Source organism: Neoarius graeffei, chromosome 11 (assembly GCF_027579695.1).
Source record: "Neoarius graeffei isolate fNeoGra1 chromosome 11, fNeoGra1.pri, whole genome shotgun sequence".
In the NCBI taxonomy this organism is placed as follows: Eukaryota; Metazoa; Chordata; class Actinopteri; order Siluriformes; family Ariidae; genus Neoarius; species Neoarius graeffei.
In genome coordinates, this window is record NC_083579.1 from 63414871 (window position 1) to 63437969 (window position 23099).

Here is a 23099-nt window from a genome sequence, read left to right on the forward strand (position 1 = left end):
AAATAATTTAAATAAGCAACAACATGTAAAAAAAAAAAAAGTACAAATGAAACGCTCAACAATATCAGCATAATCACGTGACCGGAAATGACGTTTTACCGCCAAACTTGAAGCGTCATTCATCAGAATGTAAACACCACACACAGCTCGGGTGGAAACTTTGAAAGATTGGTCAGTGCTATTTTATTTATAGTATCTAATGAGTTAATGTGATGTAAATATAAATAGTGACTCGTGTTTGTTTGTAACGTGGGCGGGTTTAATACCGTGTGATAAAGTTACTCGAGCTGACCCGTGGTCACGTGCTAAAAGTAATTACAGGCTGTTCATCAACACACTGGAGGAAAGATGAATGTTGGAGCAGGGAGAGGTGAAGGAGGTTCCTGGAGAGGAGGTAGAGGAGGAGGAGGAGGTTCCTGGAGAGGAGGTAGTGGAGGAGGTTCCTGGAGAGGAGGAGGAGGAGGTGGTTCCTGGAGAGGAGGTAATGGAGGAGGTGCCTGGAGAGGAGGTAATGGAGGAGGTGCCTGGAGAGGAGGTGGTGGAGGAGGTTCCTGGAGAGGTAACAAAAGCGCAGAGTCTGGTGGAGGTGGAGGAAGATATAATGGAGGAAAAAACAGAGGCTGGAGAGGTCGTACTTGGGGAAGAGGAGGGGGAAGTTATTCACCCAACAACACACAACGTGGTGAGGCTTTGGAATCATATCAGCTGGGGTTATTATACATCTCATCTCATCATCTCTAGCCGCTTTATCCTTCTACAGGGTCGCAGGCAAGCTGGAGCCTATCACAGCTGACTACGGGCGAAAGGCGGGGTACACCCTGGACAAGTCGCCAGGTCATCACAGGGCTGACACATAGACACAGACAACCATTCACATTCACACCTACGGTCAATTTAGAGTCACCAGTTAACCTAACCTGCATGTCTTTGGACTGTGGGGGAAACCGGAGCACCCGGAGGAAACCCACGCGGGCACGGGGAGAACATGCAAACTCCACACAGAAAGGCCCTCGCCAGCCCCGGGGCTCGAACCCAGGACCTTCTTGCTGTGAGGCGACAGCGCTAACCACTACACCACCGTGCCGCCTTATTATACATCAGTTCCACTTTTTCCATTTCTGATATTATACTTGTGTGAGAGCGCTGTGTGTCACTGGAACTGATCCCATACTGATAAGCAACTAATCCAAGATGCTGCAAGATCTGTGTCTTGTCAGTCAGTCAGTGTAACGCTCATTACCAACACAAAATATGTCTGAACTGGATCACGCCAATATGGGCTCTGGTACTGACAATGAGCTCAACAACTCGTTGCTTTGTTTATACTGAATGAGGTTGTGATGTAGTTGAGATCAGTGGTTCTGAAAGTGGAGTTCTTATTAATTAGCGGTGGAAATCACAAGCCACCATTATCTAAGTTATTACAACCCCGATTCCAAAAAAGTTGGGACAAAGTACAAACTGTAAATAAAAACGGAATGCAATGATGTGGAAGTTTCAAAATTCCATATTTTATTCAGAATGGAACATAGATGACATATCAAATGTTTAAACTGAGAAAATGTATCATTTAAAGAGAAAAATTAGGTGATTTTTAAAATTTCATGACAACAACACATCTCAAAAAAGTTGGGACAAGGCCATGTTTACCACTGTGAGACATCCCCTTTTCTCTTTACAACAGTCTGTAAACGTCTGGGGACTGAGGAGACAAGTTGCTCAAGTTTAGGGATAGGAATGTTAACCCATTCTTGTCTAATGTAGGATTCTAGTTGCTCAACTGTCTTAGGTCTTTTTTGTCGTATCTTCCGTTTTATGATGCGCCAAATGTTTTCTATGGGTGAAAGATCTGGACTGCAGGCTGGCCAGTTCAGTACCCGAACCCTTCTTCTACGCAGCCATGATGCTGTAATTGATGCAGTATGTGGTTTGGCATTGTCATGTTGGAAAATGCAAGGTTTTCCCTGAAAGAGACGTCATCTGGATGGGAGCATATGTTGCTCTAGAACCTGGATATACCTTTCAGCATTGATGGTGTCTTTCCAGATGTGTAAGCTGCCCATGCCACATGCACTAATGCAACCCCATACCATCAGAGATGCAGGTTTCTGAACTGAGCGCTGATAACAACTTGGGTCGTCCTTCTCCTCTTTAGTCCGAATGACACAGCGTCCCTGATTTCCATAAAGAACTTCAAATTTTGATTCTTCTGACCACAGAACAGTTTTCCACTTTGCCACAGTCCATTTTAAATGAGCCTTGGCCCAGAGAAGACGTCTGCGCTTCTGGATCGTGTTTAGATACGGCTTCTTCTTTGAACTATAGAGTTTCAGCTGGCAACGGCGGATGGCATGGTGAATTGTGTTCACAGATAATGTTCTCTGGAAATATTCCTGAGCCCATTTTGTGATTTCCAATACAGAAGCATGCCTGTATGTGATGCAGTGCCGTCTAAGGGCCCGAAGATCACGGGCACCCAGTATGGTTTTCCGGCCTTGACCCTTACACACAGAGATTCTTCCAGGTTCTCTGAATCTTTTGATGATATTATGCACTGTAGATGATGATATGTTCAAACTCTTTGCAATTTTACACTGTCAAACTCCTTTCTAATATTGCTCCACTATTTGTCGGCGCAGAATTAGGGGGATTGGTGATCCTCTTCCCATCTTTACTTCTGAGAGCCGCTGCCACTCCAAGATGCTCTTTTTATACCCAGTCATGTTAATGACCTATTGCCAATTGACCTAATGAGTTGCAATTTGGTCCTCCAGCTGTTCCTTTTTTGTACCTTTAACTTTTCCAGCCTCTTATTGCCCCTGTCCCAACTTTTTTGAGATGTGTTGCTGTCATGAAATTTCAAATGAGCCAATATTTGGCATGAAATTTCCAAATGTCAAAATTGTCCCAACTTTTTTGGAATTGGGGTTGTATATTTAATAATTATGCACTGAAGGTGATGTGAATAATAACTTCGACTTCGTTTTCATATTCGCTCAGTCTGAGGCAGATAATTGTTTTTGTATAAATACACAGGTGATTATTTAAAAAAAATTGTATTACAAAAAAAAAATATATATATATTATTTCAAATTTCAAAAGCGGCATGCATATGTAATAAAGTTGCGCACGGACTTGTCACTTGTCTATGCCGACTCATATAAAATACTTCGTTTTGAAATGGACAAAATAAATCACGATTCCATCTGACCTTTGAATAGTTTTAGACCAAATTTTGTAGCATCTCTAACGCTTTTAGGAACAGTTCTTTCTTTCTTTTTTTCATAATTTTAATTTGTCCTCACTTACAGTGACCGCAATTGGCTGCCATTTTGCCGAGTCGCTTGAGGTGATTATCGAGAAATAGTCCAAATTTCTCAACCAATCAGCGCACACAAATTCCTATAATCTCCTGCGTATTTATTATTAGGTCCTTATACTTATTAATCTGTTTGACTGGTCACCTGAATTGAACAGGTTTAATCCAAACCTCAGTAACTCAAAGGCAAGTAGCCTTTTAAATAATGTCATCTTGAAATCAGTGAGTTCTGTCAGTGGAAAGTCTCCCTGTATCTGAACGCACTCACTCATTTACTACTCTCTACTCACTATATAGGGAATTACCATATAGAGGACTATATAGTGAGGTCATTGGTAAAATGAATAAACGCATTCGGATGCTACTCCGCCGCGCCGTTATTTATGTCATAAGTGGCGCACAGTTAAAACGTGCCAGATCAGATCAGGATAAAGCGGCTACAGATAATGAGATGAGATGAATACTTTCTTCTTTGCCGCTGCCTTTTATTAAATCAAATTTGAAACTTAATTTAATTTCTTTCAGCGCAACCGCAGTGCATGATGGGATATATCGCTTTGGTTAGTGACCATCAGTTGTACACTACTTTTCATGGTGCATTGTGGGATACTTTGAGTGCACTATATAGGGTGTAATAATTCTCACTATACATTCGGACAGCACTACAAAATGGCGAACTCACTATATAGTGAGTAGGGAGTGATTTCGGACACAGGGTCTAAGGATAAAAAACTAGCCGGGCTGTAATACGAAGACGAGTCCTATTAAAAATCCTGAAAGTGCAATATGAGTTTTGAAATGTACTTTTTTTCCATCTGTAGTTGCAAAAGTAAACATGTACTCCTGCTCCATTTGTTCTTAATAGCTGCTTCGACTGCTGCCTTATACCTGATCTATTTTGTGACAAGAATTAAAAAAAAAAAAAAGGTCAGAAAGTTTATAAAATAAGGTTTTCATTTGACCCTTTTAAAGAGGCAAAATATAATTTTATACGTTTAAATAATGCTCATGAGAGAAATCTGTGCTGAGGAGGTATGTGGATTTTAAGGCTACATCCACACGACAACGGCAACGAGATTTTTTTTTTAAAAAAATATCGCGTCCACATGGGCAACGGATCAGTAAAATATCAGGTTCATATGGCAACGCAATGCTTGCTGAAAACAATGCAATACACATGCCACACCTCTACGTGCGCTGTAAGACGGTCCCATCGGAGACACCAGAACAATAGAAGTAGACGCATGCGCATAAACCCCTTCTTCTGTAGCATCAGCCACATAAAGTTTTGATTATTAATCAGTAGCGTAAAACGAAAGACGCGGAAAGAGGAATGAACTGGGGTAGATGGAAGCCGGTACGCCAACATTCTGATATCCTCCAGAATTCTTTAATGGTCCGGAATAAATTGAATGCTACACGTTGATGGATTACTTTGTTCTTCTACGCCCTTTTTGAGGAATGTATTGTTGGACTTAAACATCTGAAGAGGTGAGATCACTCCTTTTTTTTTTTTTTCCTATTTTTGCTGGCGGGATTGTTTTTGGAAAGCGCACGGGCGGTGCACGGTTTGGTTATACTCAGTACTTCCGCAGTGTTTGGACTAAAGACTCTGCCCTAAGGGCTATTCTCTCTCTCTCTCTCTCTCTCTCTCTCTCTCTCTCACACTTTGCACCATTACACAATAAATATTCACAGTGAAAATATTTTGTAAGCGCGTTTTATGAACCAAATTATAGGATTTGTTGACAACTCGCATCGAGTTCGTTACACTTCTACCCGGCGTGAAGCACTGACAGTCATGTGGTTGTGACGTCATCGTAAACAAATCCGTTCTACTCATCCAGACGACTTCGCAACGGCGCCGTTGCCAGATTTTTCCACTCTGGAACCCGTTCTCAAAAGATTTCGTTTTGGGGCACCCAAAACGCCGGTGCCGTGTGGACGCCAGGCCGAAACGATAAACAATTTTATCAGATTCACCTGAATCCGTTGCCATGTGGACAGGGCCTAAATGTAGTTAAGGAAGATCCTGGATACAAAAGTTTGAGATCCCACTTTAATGTAAATAAAGCAATCACTTGAGAAATGGCCTTGTTACTGACTGCATGCTGCTTTATCATTCTGTGCCTAGGTGCACAGAGTTCTTCACCAGTTCCTCGTGCAACCCAAGCAACACTTGACATAACATGCCCTTACAAAGGATGGAGGCTGTACTTTACAGAAGGTTTGCATGTGGTACTTGTTTCTTGAGCAGCACCTGAGATTTGTCATCTTTTTTTTTTTTTTTGCCTAAAGTAACAAAGTAGTGTCTTGTTAAATTTCTTTTTTTTTTTTTTTAAGGTTTTATTGAATCTTCACCTTTTGTTGAGAAGATAAAGACATTTGAAAAATTCTTCACTTCACAAATAGATCTTTATGACAAGGTATACATCAAATATATAGTCATTTTTCTGTGTAATGTAAAATTATGTTATGGAGAAACTTTTTATTTTTTCCCCCCAACAGGATGAAATTGAAAGAAAAGGCAGTATCTTGGTGGACTACAAAGACTTGCTTGTGAACAAACAGATCTCCATAGCATTACCTGATCTTGCTCGTGAGCTGAAAGACATGCCTGAAAAGATACTTGACTGCTTGGGCCTCGCCATTCATCAGGTGCATGCTTGGTCGTTGTCCTTAGCCCACTGTTGCATTCAAAATCTGTGGCTATATAAGAATCTTTTCCGAAAGGGTCTGTTATTTAATCTTGATGATGAAATCAATCTAAGCCTTCTCTGCTTTTCATTACAGGTGCTGACAAAGGATCTGGAAAAGCATGCTGATGAGCTACAAGCCCAGGAAGGGCTTCCTGCAGGCGCAACCCCCATTATTAACATACCACACATAAATGCAAGGTGTTGGTTCTTTTATATTATATGTGCAGAAAAGCATTGGTGATTATTTAAGGTTAGAGTGATACTAATGGTTTTTGTTTGTTTGTCGGTTAGGATTTATAACTATGAGCCTCTCACCCCTTTGAAGATGCTCAGAGCCAATTTATATGGCAAGTTTGTGGCTATTCGAGGGACTGTGGTGAGAGTGAGCAACATCAAACCTCTTTGCAGCAAGATGGCGTTCGTCTGTAACATGTGTGGAGACACTCAGAGTCTGGCTCTGACTGATGGGAAGTACATTGTTCCCACTAAGGTAGAAAGTATTCTTGGCTTTATGAAAATGATGGTGTGCTGGAAATGAATTATCTTCCAGCGTGTTTTATTCTGTATCTTACCCTGTCTCCGAAATCGCTCCCTACTCACTATATAGTCAGGACGCCATTTTGTAGCACTGTCTGAAACCTTAGTGAGGATTATTTACACCCTATATAGTGCACTCAAAGTATCCCACAATGCATCACGAAAAGTAGTGTACAACCAATGGTCACTAACCAAAGCGATATATCCCATCATGCATTGCGGTTGCGCTGAAAGAAATTAAATTAAGTCTCAAATTTGATTTAATAAAAGGCAGCGGCAAAGAAGAAAGTATTCATCTCATCTCATTATCTGTAGCCGCTTTATCCTGTTCTACAGGGTCGCAGGCAAGCTGGAGCCTATCCCAGCTGACTACGGGTGAAAGGCGGGGTACACCCTGGACAAGTCGCCAGGTCATCACAGGGCTGACACATAGACAACCATTCATACTCACATTCACACCTACGGTCAATTTAGAGTCACCAGTTAACCTAACCTGCATGTCTTTGGACTGTGGGGGAAACCGGAGCACCCGGAGGAAACCCACGCGGACACGGGGAGAACATGCAAACTCCACACAGAAAGGCCCTCGCCGGCCACGGGGCTCGAACCCAGGACCTTCTTGCTGTGAGGCGACAGCGCTAACCACTACACCACCGTGCCGCCCAGAAAGTATTCAGCCTTGATTAAAAAAAAAAAAAACAACTGAAAGATGCAGGTAGTTTGTATTGATTAACGTGGGAAATACGCTCGGTATAATGTGGATTTATCACAAAAACACATGCACGTGTTTATTTTGAAAACCCACCAGCTGACTGATCTGACACGTTTTAATTGTGCGACAGGAACGACGTAAATACCAGCGTGACGGACTAGTGTCCGAAAGCCGCCCCCCTCCATTTTACCAATGAGCTCACTATATAGTCCAATATACAGGGGGCTGCAAAAGTAGGTATATGGTAATGAAAAACAAACCATTCGCACAAAACATTAGTATTAAATGAAACCTAGCACCACTATTATAATACTGGAATAATCCTTAATGTATTAGCCCCCTGTATAGTCTCATCTCATCTCATTATCCCTAGCTGCTTTATCCTGTTCTACAGGGTCGCAGGCAAGCTGGAGCCTATCCCAGCTGACTATGGGCGAAAGGCGGGGTACACCCTGGACAAGTCACCAGGTCATCACAGGGCTGACACATAGACACAGACAACCATTCACACTCACATTCACACCTACGGTCAATTTAGAGTCACCAGTTAACCTAACCTGCATGTCTTTGGACTGTGGGGGAAACCGGAGCACCCGGAGGAAACCCACGCGAACACGGGGAGAACATGCAAACTCCGCACAGAAAGGCCCTCGCCGGCCACGGGGCTCGAACCCGGACCTTCTTGCTGTGAGGCGACAGCGCTAACCACTACACCACCATGCCGCCCCCCCTGTATAGTAATTCTCTAAATAGGGAGTAGTGAGCGATGTCGGACACAGGGTTAGACTAGATCTTATTGAGATGTTAAAGTCATCTGACCAAAGGTTTCTGTCAAATATTTGTTGTGACTGAACATACAGTAATATCTCCAAAAGCACTTTTAATGTGATATGTGGTCAAAAAAAGGCTACAATAGAAAAAGCAGACATGGAGCTCAAGTGTAATATTTTATCATCTAATTTACCCCACAATTACAGACAGTGTTGCTGTTTTTGAATGCATTTCAGAATGAATAATCCAGTTTGGCATTATTTTACTTCAATACAATTCAGTGTAAATAATTGTGGGGGTTTTTGCAGGGATGAGAATTTTCCGCCGATCGGTGGATTTCTGACTTTTTCAGACCAAAATGATCGTTTTTGAGATCGATGTAAATCCGTTGAGAAATTTTCGGGGGGTGTATGGTTAACGATCTGTGGTCAGCTTATAACGTCTTGATTCTTGGTGGGCTCCGGGTTAACACATTCGAGTCTGTCGTAAGTAACATTCACTTTTGCGACAATGTTCGACTTATTTGCGGTAGAATTTTCGGGAAATCCCATCGTGTGCAGTGTATAAACACAAGTGCGCATGCTCTCCACGCGTGGCTTGCAGTCGCCTTTCACCGACTGTACACACTGTTTGACGATACGCATTGGTAACATCGGAAAGACACGTATTCAGGCGGGATATTTTAGCATATCGACAATGGCAAAAGTCCTAGATAAGAAAGAAGAGGATCGAGCGAGGGTGACTGATAAAGGTGCAGGAATAAAGAACTGTTTTCGATGGGCTTGGTTAGAAAGAACACTGAATGTCGAGATCGACAAGCAGACTGTCACAACGAAGCTCGGTGATCACATACGGAAAATAGCCGTCCCAGGAAAAGTACTTTGCTCATTGTGTTCTGATTTGATAAACTATGCTAGTAGAGGGGCAAGGACTATGGAACTTCACATATACACCAAAAAACACAAAGGTAGGTCGAAAATTATTTTGCCTGTTCAATGATTCATTATATTTATAATGTATATGGCGCCGCGGACGGTTGCCTCGGTACTTCGCTCTCCCGTACTTTCTATGTTTTTGTGTATTTGTTGTGTTTCTTGCGCTGCTTCTCTGGTCACATACTCCAGAGAAGAACTTATGAACATTGGAATAACCACCAGTAAAGTTTTTTCATCGGCTTTCATTGATCTGGAAAGTTTTCCAGAGCTACTTGTTGGAGGAGCAGCAGCTCTCTATGGATTACGTCGAGGACACCGGGGGAAGGAAGCCGGCGCGCTCGTCAGGCTGAGGCAGCGGCTCTCTGGCCAATAAGATGGACGAACTGCTGCTCCTCAACACAATCAACACGGATTTTAACAGATCTGCTGCCTTGTGCTTCACCGAAACCTGGCTTGGTGAGCACATCCCGGACACTTCTCTCCATCTGCCTGGATTTCACCTGCACCGAGCGGACCGCGAAACGGAACTCACGGGGAAAACGAGGGGAGGCGGAGTCTGCTTTTACATTAACGAAGGTTGGTGTACTGATGTCACAGTTCTAAACAAATCATGCAGTCCTCATCTGGAGTCATTATTCATAAACTGCAAACCGTTTTATGCTCCGCGAGAGTTTTCCTCGTTTATTCTGGTTGGAGTCTACATCCCCCCTCAGGCATGTATTAATGAGGCGTTACAACACCTGGCTGACCAGATAAACAACGTGGAGAAAAAACACCTGGACTCTTTGCTCATTGTTTTGGGGAACTTTAACAGAGCAAACCTCAGCCATGAACTGCCAAAATATAATCCGCACATTAAGGCTACATCCACACGACAACGGCAACGAGATGTTATTAAAAAAAATATCGCGTCCACATGGGCAACGGATCAGTAAAATATCAGGTACATATGGCAACGCAACGCTTGCTGAAAACGATGCAATACACATGCCACACCTCTAGGGGCGCTGTAAGACGGTCCCTTCGGAGACACCAGAACAATAGAAGTAGTAAGGACGCATGTGCATAAACTATTATGCGCGAGACTTCATATTAGCCACAAAGTCAGGAAAATCTGTTCGTAAAATTACATTATAATGACCAAATACAATGAAAAGTATTTTTCCAGTCTCACCTGTGAAAGGTAATCCCATGTGATCTCGTTTGGATGGCAAACCTGTTGGTACAGTTAAACGCAGCACATGAATGAGGCATCTTTATTCTCCGCTTTGACCCATCCAATATGGCGGCGAGGATGACGTATGATTCTACGCGGAAGGCGGTGTCTTTAATGGTCCGGAATAAATTGAATGCTACATGTTGATGGATTAATTTGTTCTTCTACGCCCTTTTTGAGGAATGTATTGTAGGACTTAAACCAACATCTGAAGAGGTGAGATCGCTCCTTTTTTTTTCCCCTATTTTTGCTGGCGGGATTGACTCTGCCCTAAGGGCTATTCTCTCTCTCTCTCTCTCTCTCTCTCTCTCTCACTTTGCACCATTACACAATAAATATTCACAGTGAAAATATTTTGTAAGCGCGTTTCATGAACCAAGTTATAGGATTTGTTGACAACTCGCATCGAGTTCGTTACACTTCTACCCGGCGTGAAGCACATGTGGTTGTGACGTCATCGTAAACAAATCCGTTCTACTCATCCAGACGACTTTGCAACGGCGCCGTTGCCAGATTTTTCCACTCTGGAACCCGTTCTCAAAAGATTTCGTTTTGGGGCACCCAAAACGCCGGTGCCGTGTGGACGCCAGGCCGAAACGATAAACAATTTTATCAGATTCACCTGAATCCGTTGCCGTGTGGACAGGGCCTAAGTGTCCCACCAGGGACTCTAACACTCTGGACCATTGTTACACTGTTTTAAAGGACTCGTACCACTCTGTCCCCCGTGCAGCCTTGGGACTATCTGATAACTGTATGGTTCATCTTATCCCGTCCTACAGGCAGAAGCTGAAAGCTGCTAAGCCTGTAGTTAAGACGGTGAGGAGATGGTCCAATGAGGCCAAAGTGGAACTACAAGCCTGCTTTGACTGCACTGATTGGAGTGTTTTTGAGGCTGCAGCCTCAGACCTGCATGAACTGACTGATACTGTGACATCTTACATCAGTTTTTGTGAGGATATATGTGTGTGCCTACCAAAACCTTCTGCATATACAACAACAATAAACCCTGGTTCACTGCAAAACTCATACCCCTTTTCCACCAAATCAGTTCCAGGGCTGGTTCAGAGCCAGTGCTGGTGCTGGTTCACAACTCGTTCAACTTGCAAGCCAGCTGAGAACCAGTTTGCTTTTCCATCGCTTGCGGTGCTAAGAGGAGACACGTCATTATGTCGCCATATACGTCATTACGTCGCTGTATACGTCAGTTACGTCGCTACGTTTGCATAAACCTTGGCGCGAATATCGAAGCAAAAACAACACGGAAGCAGCAGCAACAACAATAATAATAAATGACTTCATGTTTGTACAGCTGCTGCTTCTCGTCGCTTAAAAATGGCGATCTTTCGCAGTCTTATTGTTGTTGGTCTTAACAACTCCGCCCCCCGCTGACATAAGTGGTTCTTTCCTCTGGCCCAGCAGAGAGTTGGTGCTAGCCTGGAACCGGTTTTTCTGGCCCCAGAGCCAGTTCTTTGTCAGTGGAAACAGAAAACCCGGTTCCAAACTAAGCACTGGCCCCGAACCAGCCCTGGAACTGCTTTGGTGGAAAAGGGGCATCAGGCAACTTCGACAGAACAAGGAGGCCTACAAAAGTGGAGACAGAGTTCTGTATAATCAGACCAGAAACACACTGACAATGGAGGTGAAAGCAGCTAATGCCGCTTTTCCACTACCAACGCGGCTGAGTTGGGCTGAGCCATGCCATGCTGAGTTGGGCTGAGTCGAGGTGAGTGGGGCTGTTGGAGTTGCATTTCGACTACAACCGCGCTGAACCATGCTGGCTGGAAGTGGGTGGACACATTGGGCGGAGTTAGCGAAAGTGGGTGGACGTCACGTGATGTCGTTAGGCGGCGCAAACAGTGACATCAGTGACCTTTTAAGTGGTAGTCTCACGACCCGGATAGTAAACAATAAACATGGAGGACATGGAGTCGTTAGTGTTGCTGGTCTTGGTGCTGTGGCTTGTTGTCACCGACAACGCCAACAGTTACTGGCAAGAGCGTATAGATGAGGCGAGGCGCATAAGGCTTCAGAAATTCTCGTAATTCGTAATTATTATTCTTCCGGGTTTACGGTGTTTACAGATCCCAGCGTGCTCGCGGGGCATGTGTGGGCATGTGAGGACACTCCTCCTCACCAATCAGTGCACAGGGGAGTGTCTCCTCACGCCCCTAGCCCCACTCGGCTCGGTTTGGCTCGCTTCAGCCCCACTCCAAAACCGTGCGAGTTTTGGGAGCTGAGTAAGGCTGAACCGAGCTGAGTCGTGCTGTTCTGAGGTAGTCGAAACACGAGCCGTGTCGGGCTGAAGTGAGCTGAAGCGAGCTGAAGTGAGCTGAAAAAGGGTAGTGGAAAAGGGCCATAAGAGGAGCTATGCTGATAAGATTAAAAACAGCCTTTCAGCAAATGATCTGACGTCAGTGTGGAGAGGCCTGCAGAACATTACTGACTATAGGAGACCATCCCCCAACACTGCAGTGAACCATCAACTGGCTGACGAGCTGAATGTGTTTTACTGCAGATTCGACACATTCACACCTCTCCCCCCTTCAGTCATTAAAGACCCATTTACACCCCCTGCCGTTCTGCCACCCCCCCGCCTCTGACCCCCCAACAGCACTCAAGGTCTGTGAAGAGGATGTCTGTCAGCTTTTCCGCAGACAGAAAATCAGGAAGGCACCTGGCCCAGATGGTGTGTCACCCTCTTGTCTGAAGGTCTGTGCTGACCAGCTGGCTCCCATCTTCACCCAGATCTTTAATAGATCTCTGGAGCTGTGTGAAGTCCCCTCATGCTTCAAACGCTCCACAATAATCCCGGTTCCTAAGAAAACCAATATCACAGGACTGAATGACTACAGGCCTGTTGCCCTCACATCTGTAGTCATGAAGTCCTTCGAGAGACTGGTGTTGTCATACCTGAAGGACATCACAGACCCCCTACTGGACCCCCTGCAGTTTGCCTACCGGGCAAACAGGTCAGTGGATGATGCAATAAATATGGGTCTACACCACATCCTGCAACACCTTGACACTGCAGGGACGTATGCCAGGATCCTGTTCATGGACTTCAGTTCGGCATTCAACACCATTGTTCCAGACATCCTCCACACCAAGCTCACCCAGCTCACTGTGCCCTCCTCCACCTGTCAGTGGATTACAAACTTCCTGACTGACAGGAAGCAGCAGGTGAGGATGGGGAGCATCATATCCAGCACTCGGCCTATCAGCACTGGCGCCCCCCAAGGGTGTGTGCTCTCCCCATTGCTCTTCTCCCTTTATACCAACGACTGCACCTCAAGAGACCCGTCTGTTAAACTCCTGAAATTTGCGGACGATACAACGGTCATCGGCCTCATCCGAGATGGTGACAAGTCTGCATACAGACGGGAGGTTGAACGGCTGGTCTGTTGGTGCGGTCAGAACAATCTGGAACTGAACACGCTCAAAAATGTGGAGATGACAGTGGACTTTAGGAGGAGCCCCCCCACTCTGCTGCCCATCACCAACAACATTGTGACTGCTGTTGAAAGCTTCAGATTTCTGGGTTCCACAATCTCTCGGGACTTGAAGTAGGAGACCAACACAGTCACTATCATCAAAAAGGCTCAGCAGAGGTTGTACTTTCTGCGCCAGCTCAGGAAGCTCAACCTGCCTAAGGAGCTGCTGACACAATTCTACTCTGCCATCATTCAGTCTGTTCTTTGCTCTTCCATCACTGTTTGGTTTGGATCGGTAACCAAACAGGAGAAGAACAGACTGCAATGGACAATAAGGTCTGCAGAGAAAATTATTGGTGTCAACCTGCCCTCCATCCAAGACCTGTACCTGTCCAGAGTCAGGAAATGGGCAGGTAACATCTCTGCGGGCCCATCACACCCTGGTCGCAAACTGTTTAAACTTCTCCCCTCAGGGAGGCGGTATAGATCACTGTATGCAAAAACAACCAGACACAAGAATAGTTTCTTCCCTCAGGCTGTCTCTCTGTGCGGTTACATGCACATAGAGAAAATCGAATTTCTGCTGTTGCTCGACTGAAATCGAAGTTCTAAATGCCATGGATACACCTTAGCTAGGCTGAAATTGAACCGAACTTGATTTCTCGTAATCGAGCTACACGACCTAGATTATGCGATTTTTGCCGAGCTACTTAGTGCATGTATACCCTATCGAGCTACGTAGTCGAGCTACTTACTTCAGCACTGCCCCTTCCGGAAGTGACGAGTGACGAGACCACAAGCGGGAAATACAACAGCCTCGGTCGGCATGACAACAGTAGTAGCGAGCAGCAGAAGAGGTCAGGAGGAACAAACGAAGAAGAGAAAATGGCGAGCAGAAACGTGCACTTTTGGAGCAATGAGGAGACAGTTCATGCTCATTCAGCTTAAGGAGTTGAATATATTAAAATTCATGGACGGGAGAAAAATGCGCAATGGAGAACACGGAACTGATAACTTTGTTTACACTCTTAAATAGCTCTTCATGACGACAACCGGAAGTGTACCAACACAATGGGGCGTGTAGCGCCACCTGTGGCTCGGGTGCACAATGTACCTCACACAATAGCTTGATTTCCTTGTGTGCATGTAGGATTGGATTTCTCTGGCACCCCTGCTGGGACCCTTTGCTTGATTACCGACAGCAGCTTGATTTGGATGTGCATGTAAATGTACTGTCTGTGATGAACAGCTAAAGTCCGGATTCATATATCAGTAATATCACTTGCAAAATACCTGCACACTCATACTGTCATTCTGTGCTCACTGTTACTTATATTTATACTTATTTACTATTTCATCTTTGCACTATGCACCATATTGCACCAAAAGGGAAAATTCTTTGTGATGAACAGCTAAAATCCAGATTCATATATCAGTAATATCACTTGTAAAATATCTGCACACTCGTACCGTCATTCTGTGCACACTGTATACTTTTATCTATTTCCTACTTGACTTACCTGGATTAGTTTGCGCTATGCACCTATTGCACCTTTTTTTTTTTTTTTTTTTTTTTTTTTTTTTGTGCATACGCTTTTTATCTGTTTTTGTATTATGAGAGCTGAGTGAAACCGGAGTCAAATTCCTCGTGTCCACATACCTGGCAATAAAAGTGATTCTGATATCGCACAAATCAATGCCATTGTTTGTGTGTGTGTGTATCTCAAATACATGTCATATATAAGTGTGTATCTTTTTATAAATGGGGTTAGCTTATCTAATATAGCATGTTGGGGAGAATCATAGTATCATATATCTATATTTCTGATAAAATTTTAGGTATGATACCATGTATAACTCTCCTACTTATTGCTCATTTCATAGGGGGACGGGGAATTGCTGGCATGTGTCGCGCGGGAGTGTCTGCCCAAATTTTTTAGGCCGAGATGAGCTTATAGTTTTTGATTTAAAAAAACTATATTCAATTTTCCAATTTTCGGGCCATGTTGGCCTCCGGGACTCCGGAGGCAGCTGACGGGTATCGGCAGGCCAGGCGTGCTGCAGCTCGGGCAGTTGCGGAGGCAAAAACTCGGAACTGGGAGGAGTTCGGGGAGGCCATGGAGAAGGACTATCGGTCGGCCTCGAAGAAATTCTGGCAAACCGTCCGGCGCCTCAGGAGGGGGAAGCAGTACTCTGCCAACACTGTTTACAGTGCGGGTGGGGAGCTGTTGACCTCGACTGGGGACATTGTCGGGCGGTGGAAGGAATACTTTGAGGATCTCTTCAATCCCACCGTCATGTCTTCCACTGAGGAGACTGAGGCTGATGACTCAGAGGTGGACTCGTCCATTACCCAAGCCAAAGTCACTGAGGTGGTTTGCAAGCTCCTCAGTGGCAAGGCACCGGGGGTGGATGAGATCCGCCCTGAGTATCTCAAGTCTCTGGATGTTGTGGGGCTGTCTTGGTTGACACGCCTCTGCAACATCGCGTGGCGGTCGGGGACAGTGCCTCTGGAGTGGCAGACTGGGGTGGTGGTCCCTCTTTTTAAGAAAGGGGACCGGAGAGTGTGCTCCAATTATAGGGGAATCACACTTCTCAGCCTCCCAGGGAAAGTTTACTCCAGGGTACTGGAGAGGAGAATTCGACCAATAGTCGAACCTCGGATCCAGGAGGAACAATGCGGTTTTCGTCCTGGTCGCGGAACACTGGACCAGCTCTATACCCTTCATAGGGTGCTCGAGGGTTCATGGGAGTTTGCCCAACCAGTCCACATGTGCTTTGTGGATCTGGAGAAGGCATTCGACCGTGTCCCCCGTGGTATTCTGTGGGGGGTGCTTCGGGAGTATGGGGTTCGGGGCTCTTTGCTAAGGGCTGTCCGGTCCCTGTACGAACGGAGCAGGAGTCTGGTTCGCATTGCCGGCAGTAAGTCAGACCTGTTCCCAGTGCATGTTGGACTCCGGCAGGGCTGCCCTTTGTCACCGGTTCTGTTCATAATTTTTATGGACAGAATTTCTAGGCGCAGCCAGGGGCCGGAAGGAATCCTGTTTGGGAACCACAGGATTTCATCTCTGCTTTTTGCGGATGATGTTGTCCTGTTGGCTTCTTCAAACCAGGACCTTCAGCATGCACTGGGGCGGTTTGCAGTCGAGTGTGAAGCGGCTGGGATGAGAATCAGCACCTCCAAGTCCGAGGCCATGGTTCTCGACCGGAAAAGGGTGGCTTGCCCTCTCCAGGTTGGTGGAGAAGTCCTGCCTCAAGTGGAGGAGTTTAAGTATCTCGGGATCTTGTTCACGAGTGAGGGAAGGATGGAGCGTGAGATCGACAGGCGGATCGGTGCAGCCTCCGCAGTGATGCGGTCGCTTTACCGGTCCTTCGTGGTGAAGGAGCTGAGCTAAAAGGCGAAGCTCTCAATTTACCGGTCGATCTACGTTCCGACTCTCACCTATGGTCATGAGCTTTGGGTAATGACAGAAAGAACAAGATCGCGGATACAAGCGGCTGAAATGAGTTTCCTTCGCAGGGTGGCTGGGCGCTCCCTTAGAGATAGGGTGAGAAGCACAGTCACTCGGGAGGAGCTCGGAGTAGAGCCGCTGCTCCTCCACATCGAGAGGAACCAGCTGAGGTGGCTCGGGCATCTTTTTCGGATGCCTCCTGGACGCCTCCCTGGGGAGGTGTTCCAGGCATGTCCCCCCGGGAGGAGGCCCCGGGGAAGACCCAGGACACGCTGGAGGGACTATGTCTCTCGGCTGGCCTGGGAACGCCTCGGTGTTCTTCCCGAGGAGCTGGCCGAGGTGTCTGGGGAAAGGGAAGTTTGGGCTTCCATGCTTAGACTGCTGCCTCCGCGACCCGGTCCTGGATAAGCGGAAGAAGACGAGACGAAAAAAATTTCCAATGCCCATTGTACATGCCTATTCTTTAATTCAAAATCATCATCTTGATCTTCAAATTGACCATATGGTATCTGTATTACATTACACAACATCCTGTCCAGATAAAACCTAGTTAGTACACACAACAGTTGAAAGGGAAGTGATAAGTGATGTTGAATGTTGCCTGCTTAATATGCAAGACCTCCTGCTACCATGATAACATCAGAAGAAAGCTTAAGAGAATTATATGATAGAACTTTTTTTCTGGTTTGCACTTCATTTTAAAGGATTAGAGTATTCAAAGACATGAATAGCAAAAATGCAGAAATATAATACTGTAGAGCTCGTTTATATTAAAAGGTGCATTGATATATATATTTTTTAAATCATCAAATGTGAATTGATTAAAAACAAGTCTCTTGTACCATATTAATCATTTTCACCTGGGAGTCCACCAAGAAGGGGAATTTATTTCCAAATAAATTGCAACTTTTTGCTGATAAAATTAATGGTTTTGGGGTAAAAAAAAAAAAAAAAAGCCAAAAATCATTAGCTCCCGCTCCCTGGGCCCCTACCGGGGCTCTGCCCCGGGCCCCGCTGGGTGCCTGCGGCCCTCTCACCCCCGGCTTTTTTCAGACTTTTTAAATATTTTTCATTCTCATCCCTGTTTTTTTTTTTTTTTTTGTGGGGGGTTTTTTGTGTTTTTTTTTTTTTTCCCTTGTGGTGCAAATTCTGTCTATAAAGTACACTGTCTAAATTATTCAAGCTTCTCATTTCAAAACATTAAACATTTAGTTTCTGTAGCTCCTGTTTGTTTGAGAAAGAAATGAGACTGTCAATGTTTTTCAGTGTCTACAACGAGAATGTCGTGGCCGAACTTTTACCCCAATCAGAAGTTCACCACTAACGCAGACAGTCGACTGGCAGACTATAAAGTAGGATGTTTTCTTATATTTAACAATTGTTCCACAAAATCGAGTCGTACATGAGCTGATGGCAAGCCATGTATGACGTGACCTGAGTGGAATAATTGTTTTATTCCATCCACATTCACTGGATTTTGAGAAACGGAGCATTTTTATTTTTTGCAAATTCGATAAATAAAAACTTGATATAAAACATCCGACAAAATAACTTCTGCTTAGGTAGACTTCTTAACCTATCGATGCATGAATTGACTTTAGTGGTGGTGTTTTTTTGTAGAAAGCGCCGTCTTGCTGTCATGCCGAGGTATAGAATAGCTTTAGACATTTAATTCTTCCTTGGGCATTTCAGTGATGTAATTTTCAAACTACTTCTTTGAGCTTTTGAACCAGTCTTAAAAAATTCAACAAATTTTAATGCTTAAAGATGAAGAATGTAAACAAACCGGCAAAATGACAAATGCTATAATAATTCTTCTTGAAAAAAAAGATGTTCTTACCGTCAAATACTTTCATTCCATATTTTCTTGATATATAAATAAAATTGTGTATAAAATATATTTGGGGGATTTTTTTTTTTTGGGAGTAGAGTTTTGTTTCATCCTCGGTTCATTCAGCAAAACGCTCTGACATTTTTTTTCTCTACTCATGGTATATGAGCTGATAGCCTAGTAGTAGAGTAGCCAATCAGAGCACCAGATTGCTCATATTCAGTGAATGTGGATATAATAAATTTAAATCCTCACTTTTCTTCCTCTGTTTGTTCATAACCAGTACTCCACATTTGTTAATTGCTTTCTATTCAGATATTTTCAGGCCTTTTTATTTTTTAGGAATCCCATAAGTAAGAGCTTTTGTCTACACTTCAGTCAGTACATGCGTTTCTCAGGGTTCAGGAGCTGATATCAGATGACCAGCGTGAATCAGGACGTATTCCTCGGACCATCGAGTGTGAACTCACTCAGGATTTGGTGGACAGCTGTGTACCAGGAGACATGGTCACCATCACAGGAGTTATTAAAGTCTCGAATGAGGAAGGTTGGTACCTCCGTGCACACCGAATGACATGTCGGACATAGTTGTATAGTAAACAGATTGGTTTCGTTTGATTCTGAATGTAAAGATTTTGTTATGAAGTAAGTAAAATGCATCTCTGTCGATTTAATATGAAAGTACGTTATATGTAGGCGTCTGCGGTTATTGGTTTCGTCAAGGTTGGCTGGTGTTCTTTTTAAAGCAGGCATGTAGTAGAAGGTCATCCCAGCCGGCTGTCATTTTGCTTAAAGTGCCATTCCACCATTGGATGTATTTTTTTGGTATAAAATACAATATAGTTTATGACAACATGACTAGACAGAGAAATCTTTTAGCTTCAAAATGATATATCAAACATAATTTTTTGACAACGACAAGTATATTAATTTTGCGACCAAAGTCACCTACCCTTTTAATTTCCGCGCGGTAGTGAAACGTGATGTCATCGGCAGGTTCCCCTTCTTGTGTACCACGTCACGTGTGACGTGGTACAGATTATCAGCAATGGCGGATAGAACGCGATTGTCAGCTTCGGAAAAGAAGCGAAGGAAAATAGCAAGTGATGCCCAAAGGAGACGGTCGATGGTGAATATCGGCACAGCAGTCGACAAGTGGAAATCGCGATCTATCCGCCATTGCTGATAATCTGTGCCACGTCACACGTGACGTGGTACACAAGAAGGGGAACCTGCCGATGACATCACGTTTCACTACCGCGCGGAAATTAAAAGGGTAGGTGACTTTGGTCGCAAAATTAATATACTTGTCGTCAAAAAATTATGTTTGATATATCATTTTGAAGCGAAAAGATTTCTCTGTCTAGTCATGTTGTCATAAAATATATTGTATTTTATGCCAAAGAATACATCCAATGGTGGAATGGCACTTTAAGCTACTCTGCAGATGACGGGCCCTCTAGCGTAGATTCAGTACACATGGGTCACACCGGCGTTGGCTTCTCACAGAATTTATTCATTATTTTCTCACATAGAATTACAGTGGACAATGAATTTTTGAAACAAATAGTTCTCATTCATTCTCATCTCATTTATCTCTAGCCGCTTTATCCTGTTCTACAGGGTCGCAGGCAAGCTGGAGCCTATCCCAGCTGACTACGGGCGAAAGGCGGGGTACACCCTGGACAAGTCGCCAGGTCATCACAGGGCTGACACATAGACACAGACAACCATTCACACTCACATTCACACCTACGGTCAATTTAGAGTCGCCAGTTAACCTAACCTGCATGTCTTTGGACTGTGGGGGAAACCGGAGCACCCGGAGGAAACCCACGCGGACACGGGGAGAACATGCAAACTCCACACAGAAAGGCCCTCGCCGGCCACGGGGCTCGAACCCGGACCTTCTTGCTGTGAGGCGACAGCGCTAACCACTACACCACCGTGCCGCCGAAACAAATAGTTGCAATGTTTAATTTATAATTTATAAAAATGATGTATTATACTTTAGAATACAATTAATTGCTTATTTGTTTTTGGCCTCTCGCAGGGTTTGGAAGAAATAAAAAGGACAAGTGCATGTTCCTTTTATACATAGAAGCAAACTCTCTCAGTAACTCAAAAGGGCAAAAAAACAAGTCTGCGTCTGAACCTGAAGGCCAGGAGACATCGGTAGAGTTTTCGCTCAAGGATCTGTACGCCATCCAGGAGATTCAGGCACAAGAGGACCTCTTTAAGTTAATTGTCAAGTGAGGGACAGTTTGGCTTTTTTCTGTAAAATGAACTGTAGTGATGATAAGAGAACTACTGCATCAACAATAAGGCCTGTATGAGGGACTAGACCTCTAACGGCATGTTCAATTGCTTTTATTTTTTTGCAGTTCTCTTTGTCCAGCCATCTTTGGACATCTGGTATGTCTTTGTGTATGTTTGTGTGTGCTTTGTGGTGGTGCGTCTTTGTATAGCTATCTATGGGCACTGATAAATTTGTGTGATTTTTCCATATTTGTGTGTATGTGTATAAAAGCCACTTTGCGTTGATTGATGCTATTTTGTAGCTTGTTAAGGCAGGATTAGCCCTGGCTTTATTTGGAGGCTGTCATAAATATGTGGACGATAAGAATCGAATCCCTATAAGAGGAGACCCACACATGCTTGTTGTAGGAGATCCTGGACTTGGCAAAAGTCAAATGTTACAGGTACGCATTTACCCTCATTTAAACTAAAGTCCTAAGATGCATCATAGCGAAATTGTCATAAGCGGATCAAATTATCAACATTTTTTTTTTCTTGAATGTGTTTCTAGGCAGTATGTAACGTCGCCCCACGTGGTATCTATGTTTGCGGAAACACCACCACCACCTCAGGCCTGACCGTCTCTCTGTCGAGGGACAGTGGCTCTGGTGACTATGCGCTGGAAGCTGGAGCTTTAGTGTTAGGAGATCAAGGTATATGAATAATCTCTGACACGCTCCTGTATGATCACGTAATGTCCGCATGCAGCTGAGTTCCGTTTTGTGTCTCCAGGTATCTGCTGTATTGATGAATTTGATAAGATGGGGAATCAGCACCAAGCCTTGTTGGAAGCTATGGAGCAGCAGAGCATAAGTTTGGCCAAAGCTGGAATTGTCTGTACTCTTCCAGCTCGCACCTCCATCATTGCAGCAGCTAACCCAGCAGGAGGACATTACAATAGGGCTAAGACAGTATCTGAAAACCTGAAGTAAGCATTTAGAACAAAAATATAAGGTCTTGACTAGATGTTTTTTACTCAAAATAAGTGAACTGGAATTAAAAAAAAAAATACACGTAGTTGCGGGCGGCACGATGGTGTAATGGTTAGCGCTGTCGCCTCACAGTAAGAAGGTCCGGGTTCGAGCCCCGTGGCCGGCGAGGGCCTTTCTGTGCGGAGTTTGCATGTTCTTCCCGTGTCCGCGTGGGTTTCCTCCGGGTGCTCCGGTTTCCCCCACAGTCCAAAGACATGCAGGTTAGGTTAACTGGTGACTCTAAGGTGGTGTTTACATTAGACCGTATCAGCGGATCATCAGATTAACGTTTTTAAAACGATTCGCGTACACACAGCAACGCCAATACACGATTTGCGTGCACACAGCAGTGCCAATACACGGATACGCTAATCACATGACTAATTAGACGGCACGTCACATGATCCCAGTGCATATCGGGCATGCGCAAGTCACTCACCACTTGCAAGTGGAAGGATGGCAAGCGAACACCTTCTCCAGCAGATAAACACACCTGGCTGTGATGTTCATGTTCTCACTGAGTTTAAGCGCCTGAAGGAGGTAAATAAGTTGAAATGTGTAAATAAACCTCAGTGCGGCTCATTGCTTCCTCCTGCGCTCCAAATCACTCCGCCCTGAACAGCGAGTGCCCTCTGGAGGGTGCGCACTCCGGCCCTGCGCAGCTCACAGAGCGCGCGAGTGAAGCGCAATTCGGGACTGAGCCGCTGTGTGTGTGTGATCCCAACGCCAGCGAATCAGGAAGGTGGATGTCACAGTGACGTTGTCCAATGACGACGTCAGCTAGAGCTCAGCACTGCGTTTCGTCGTTCCTCAATGTTTACACAGCACCGGATCAGATACGAACTGGGTTGAATACGTGGGCCCTGGCGGATTCAAGTTTTTCCGCCTGTGGAGTCGTTTCCCAGCGTTTTAATGTGAACGGAC

The 23099-nt window shown here is 44.7% G+C and overlaps 1 protein-coding gene across 1 annotated transcript in view; it reads left to right on the forward strand.

Moving 5' to 3' along the window:
- The first annotated feature begins 112 nt into the window (after positions 1-112).
- Positions 113-23099, forward strand: part of mcm8 (minichromosome maintenance 8 homologous recombination repair factor) — a 34794-nt gene continuing 11807 nt past the window's right edge. The window contains exons 1-14 of the mRNA XM_060934559.1: positions 113-171; positions 313-682; positions 5454-5546; positions 5663-5745; positions 5828-5977; positions 6113-6216; positions 6310-6508; positions 18342-18427; positions 19305-19453; positions 20960-21158; positions 21291-21321; positions 21468-21608; positions 21716-21857; positions 21937-22132. Of these exons, the coding sequence (XP_060790542.1) occupies positions 349-682; positions 5454-5546; positions 5663-5745; positions 5828-5977; positions 6113-6216; positions 6310-6508; positions 18342-18427; positions 19305-19453; positions 20960-21158; positions 21291-21321; positions 21468-21608; positions 21716-21857; positions 21937-22132 (1907 nt within the window). The 5' untranslated portion in view covers positions 113-171; positions 313-348. The remainder of the gene's footprint in view (positions 172-312; positions 683-5453; positions 5547-5662; positions 5746-5827; positions 5978-6112; positions 6217-6309; positions 6509-18341; positions 18428-19304; positions 19454-20959; positions 21159-21290; positions 21322-21467; positions 21609-21715; positions 21858-21936; positions 22133-23099) is intronic.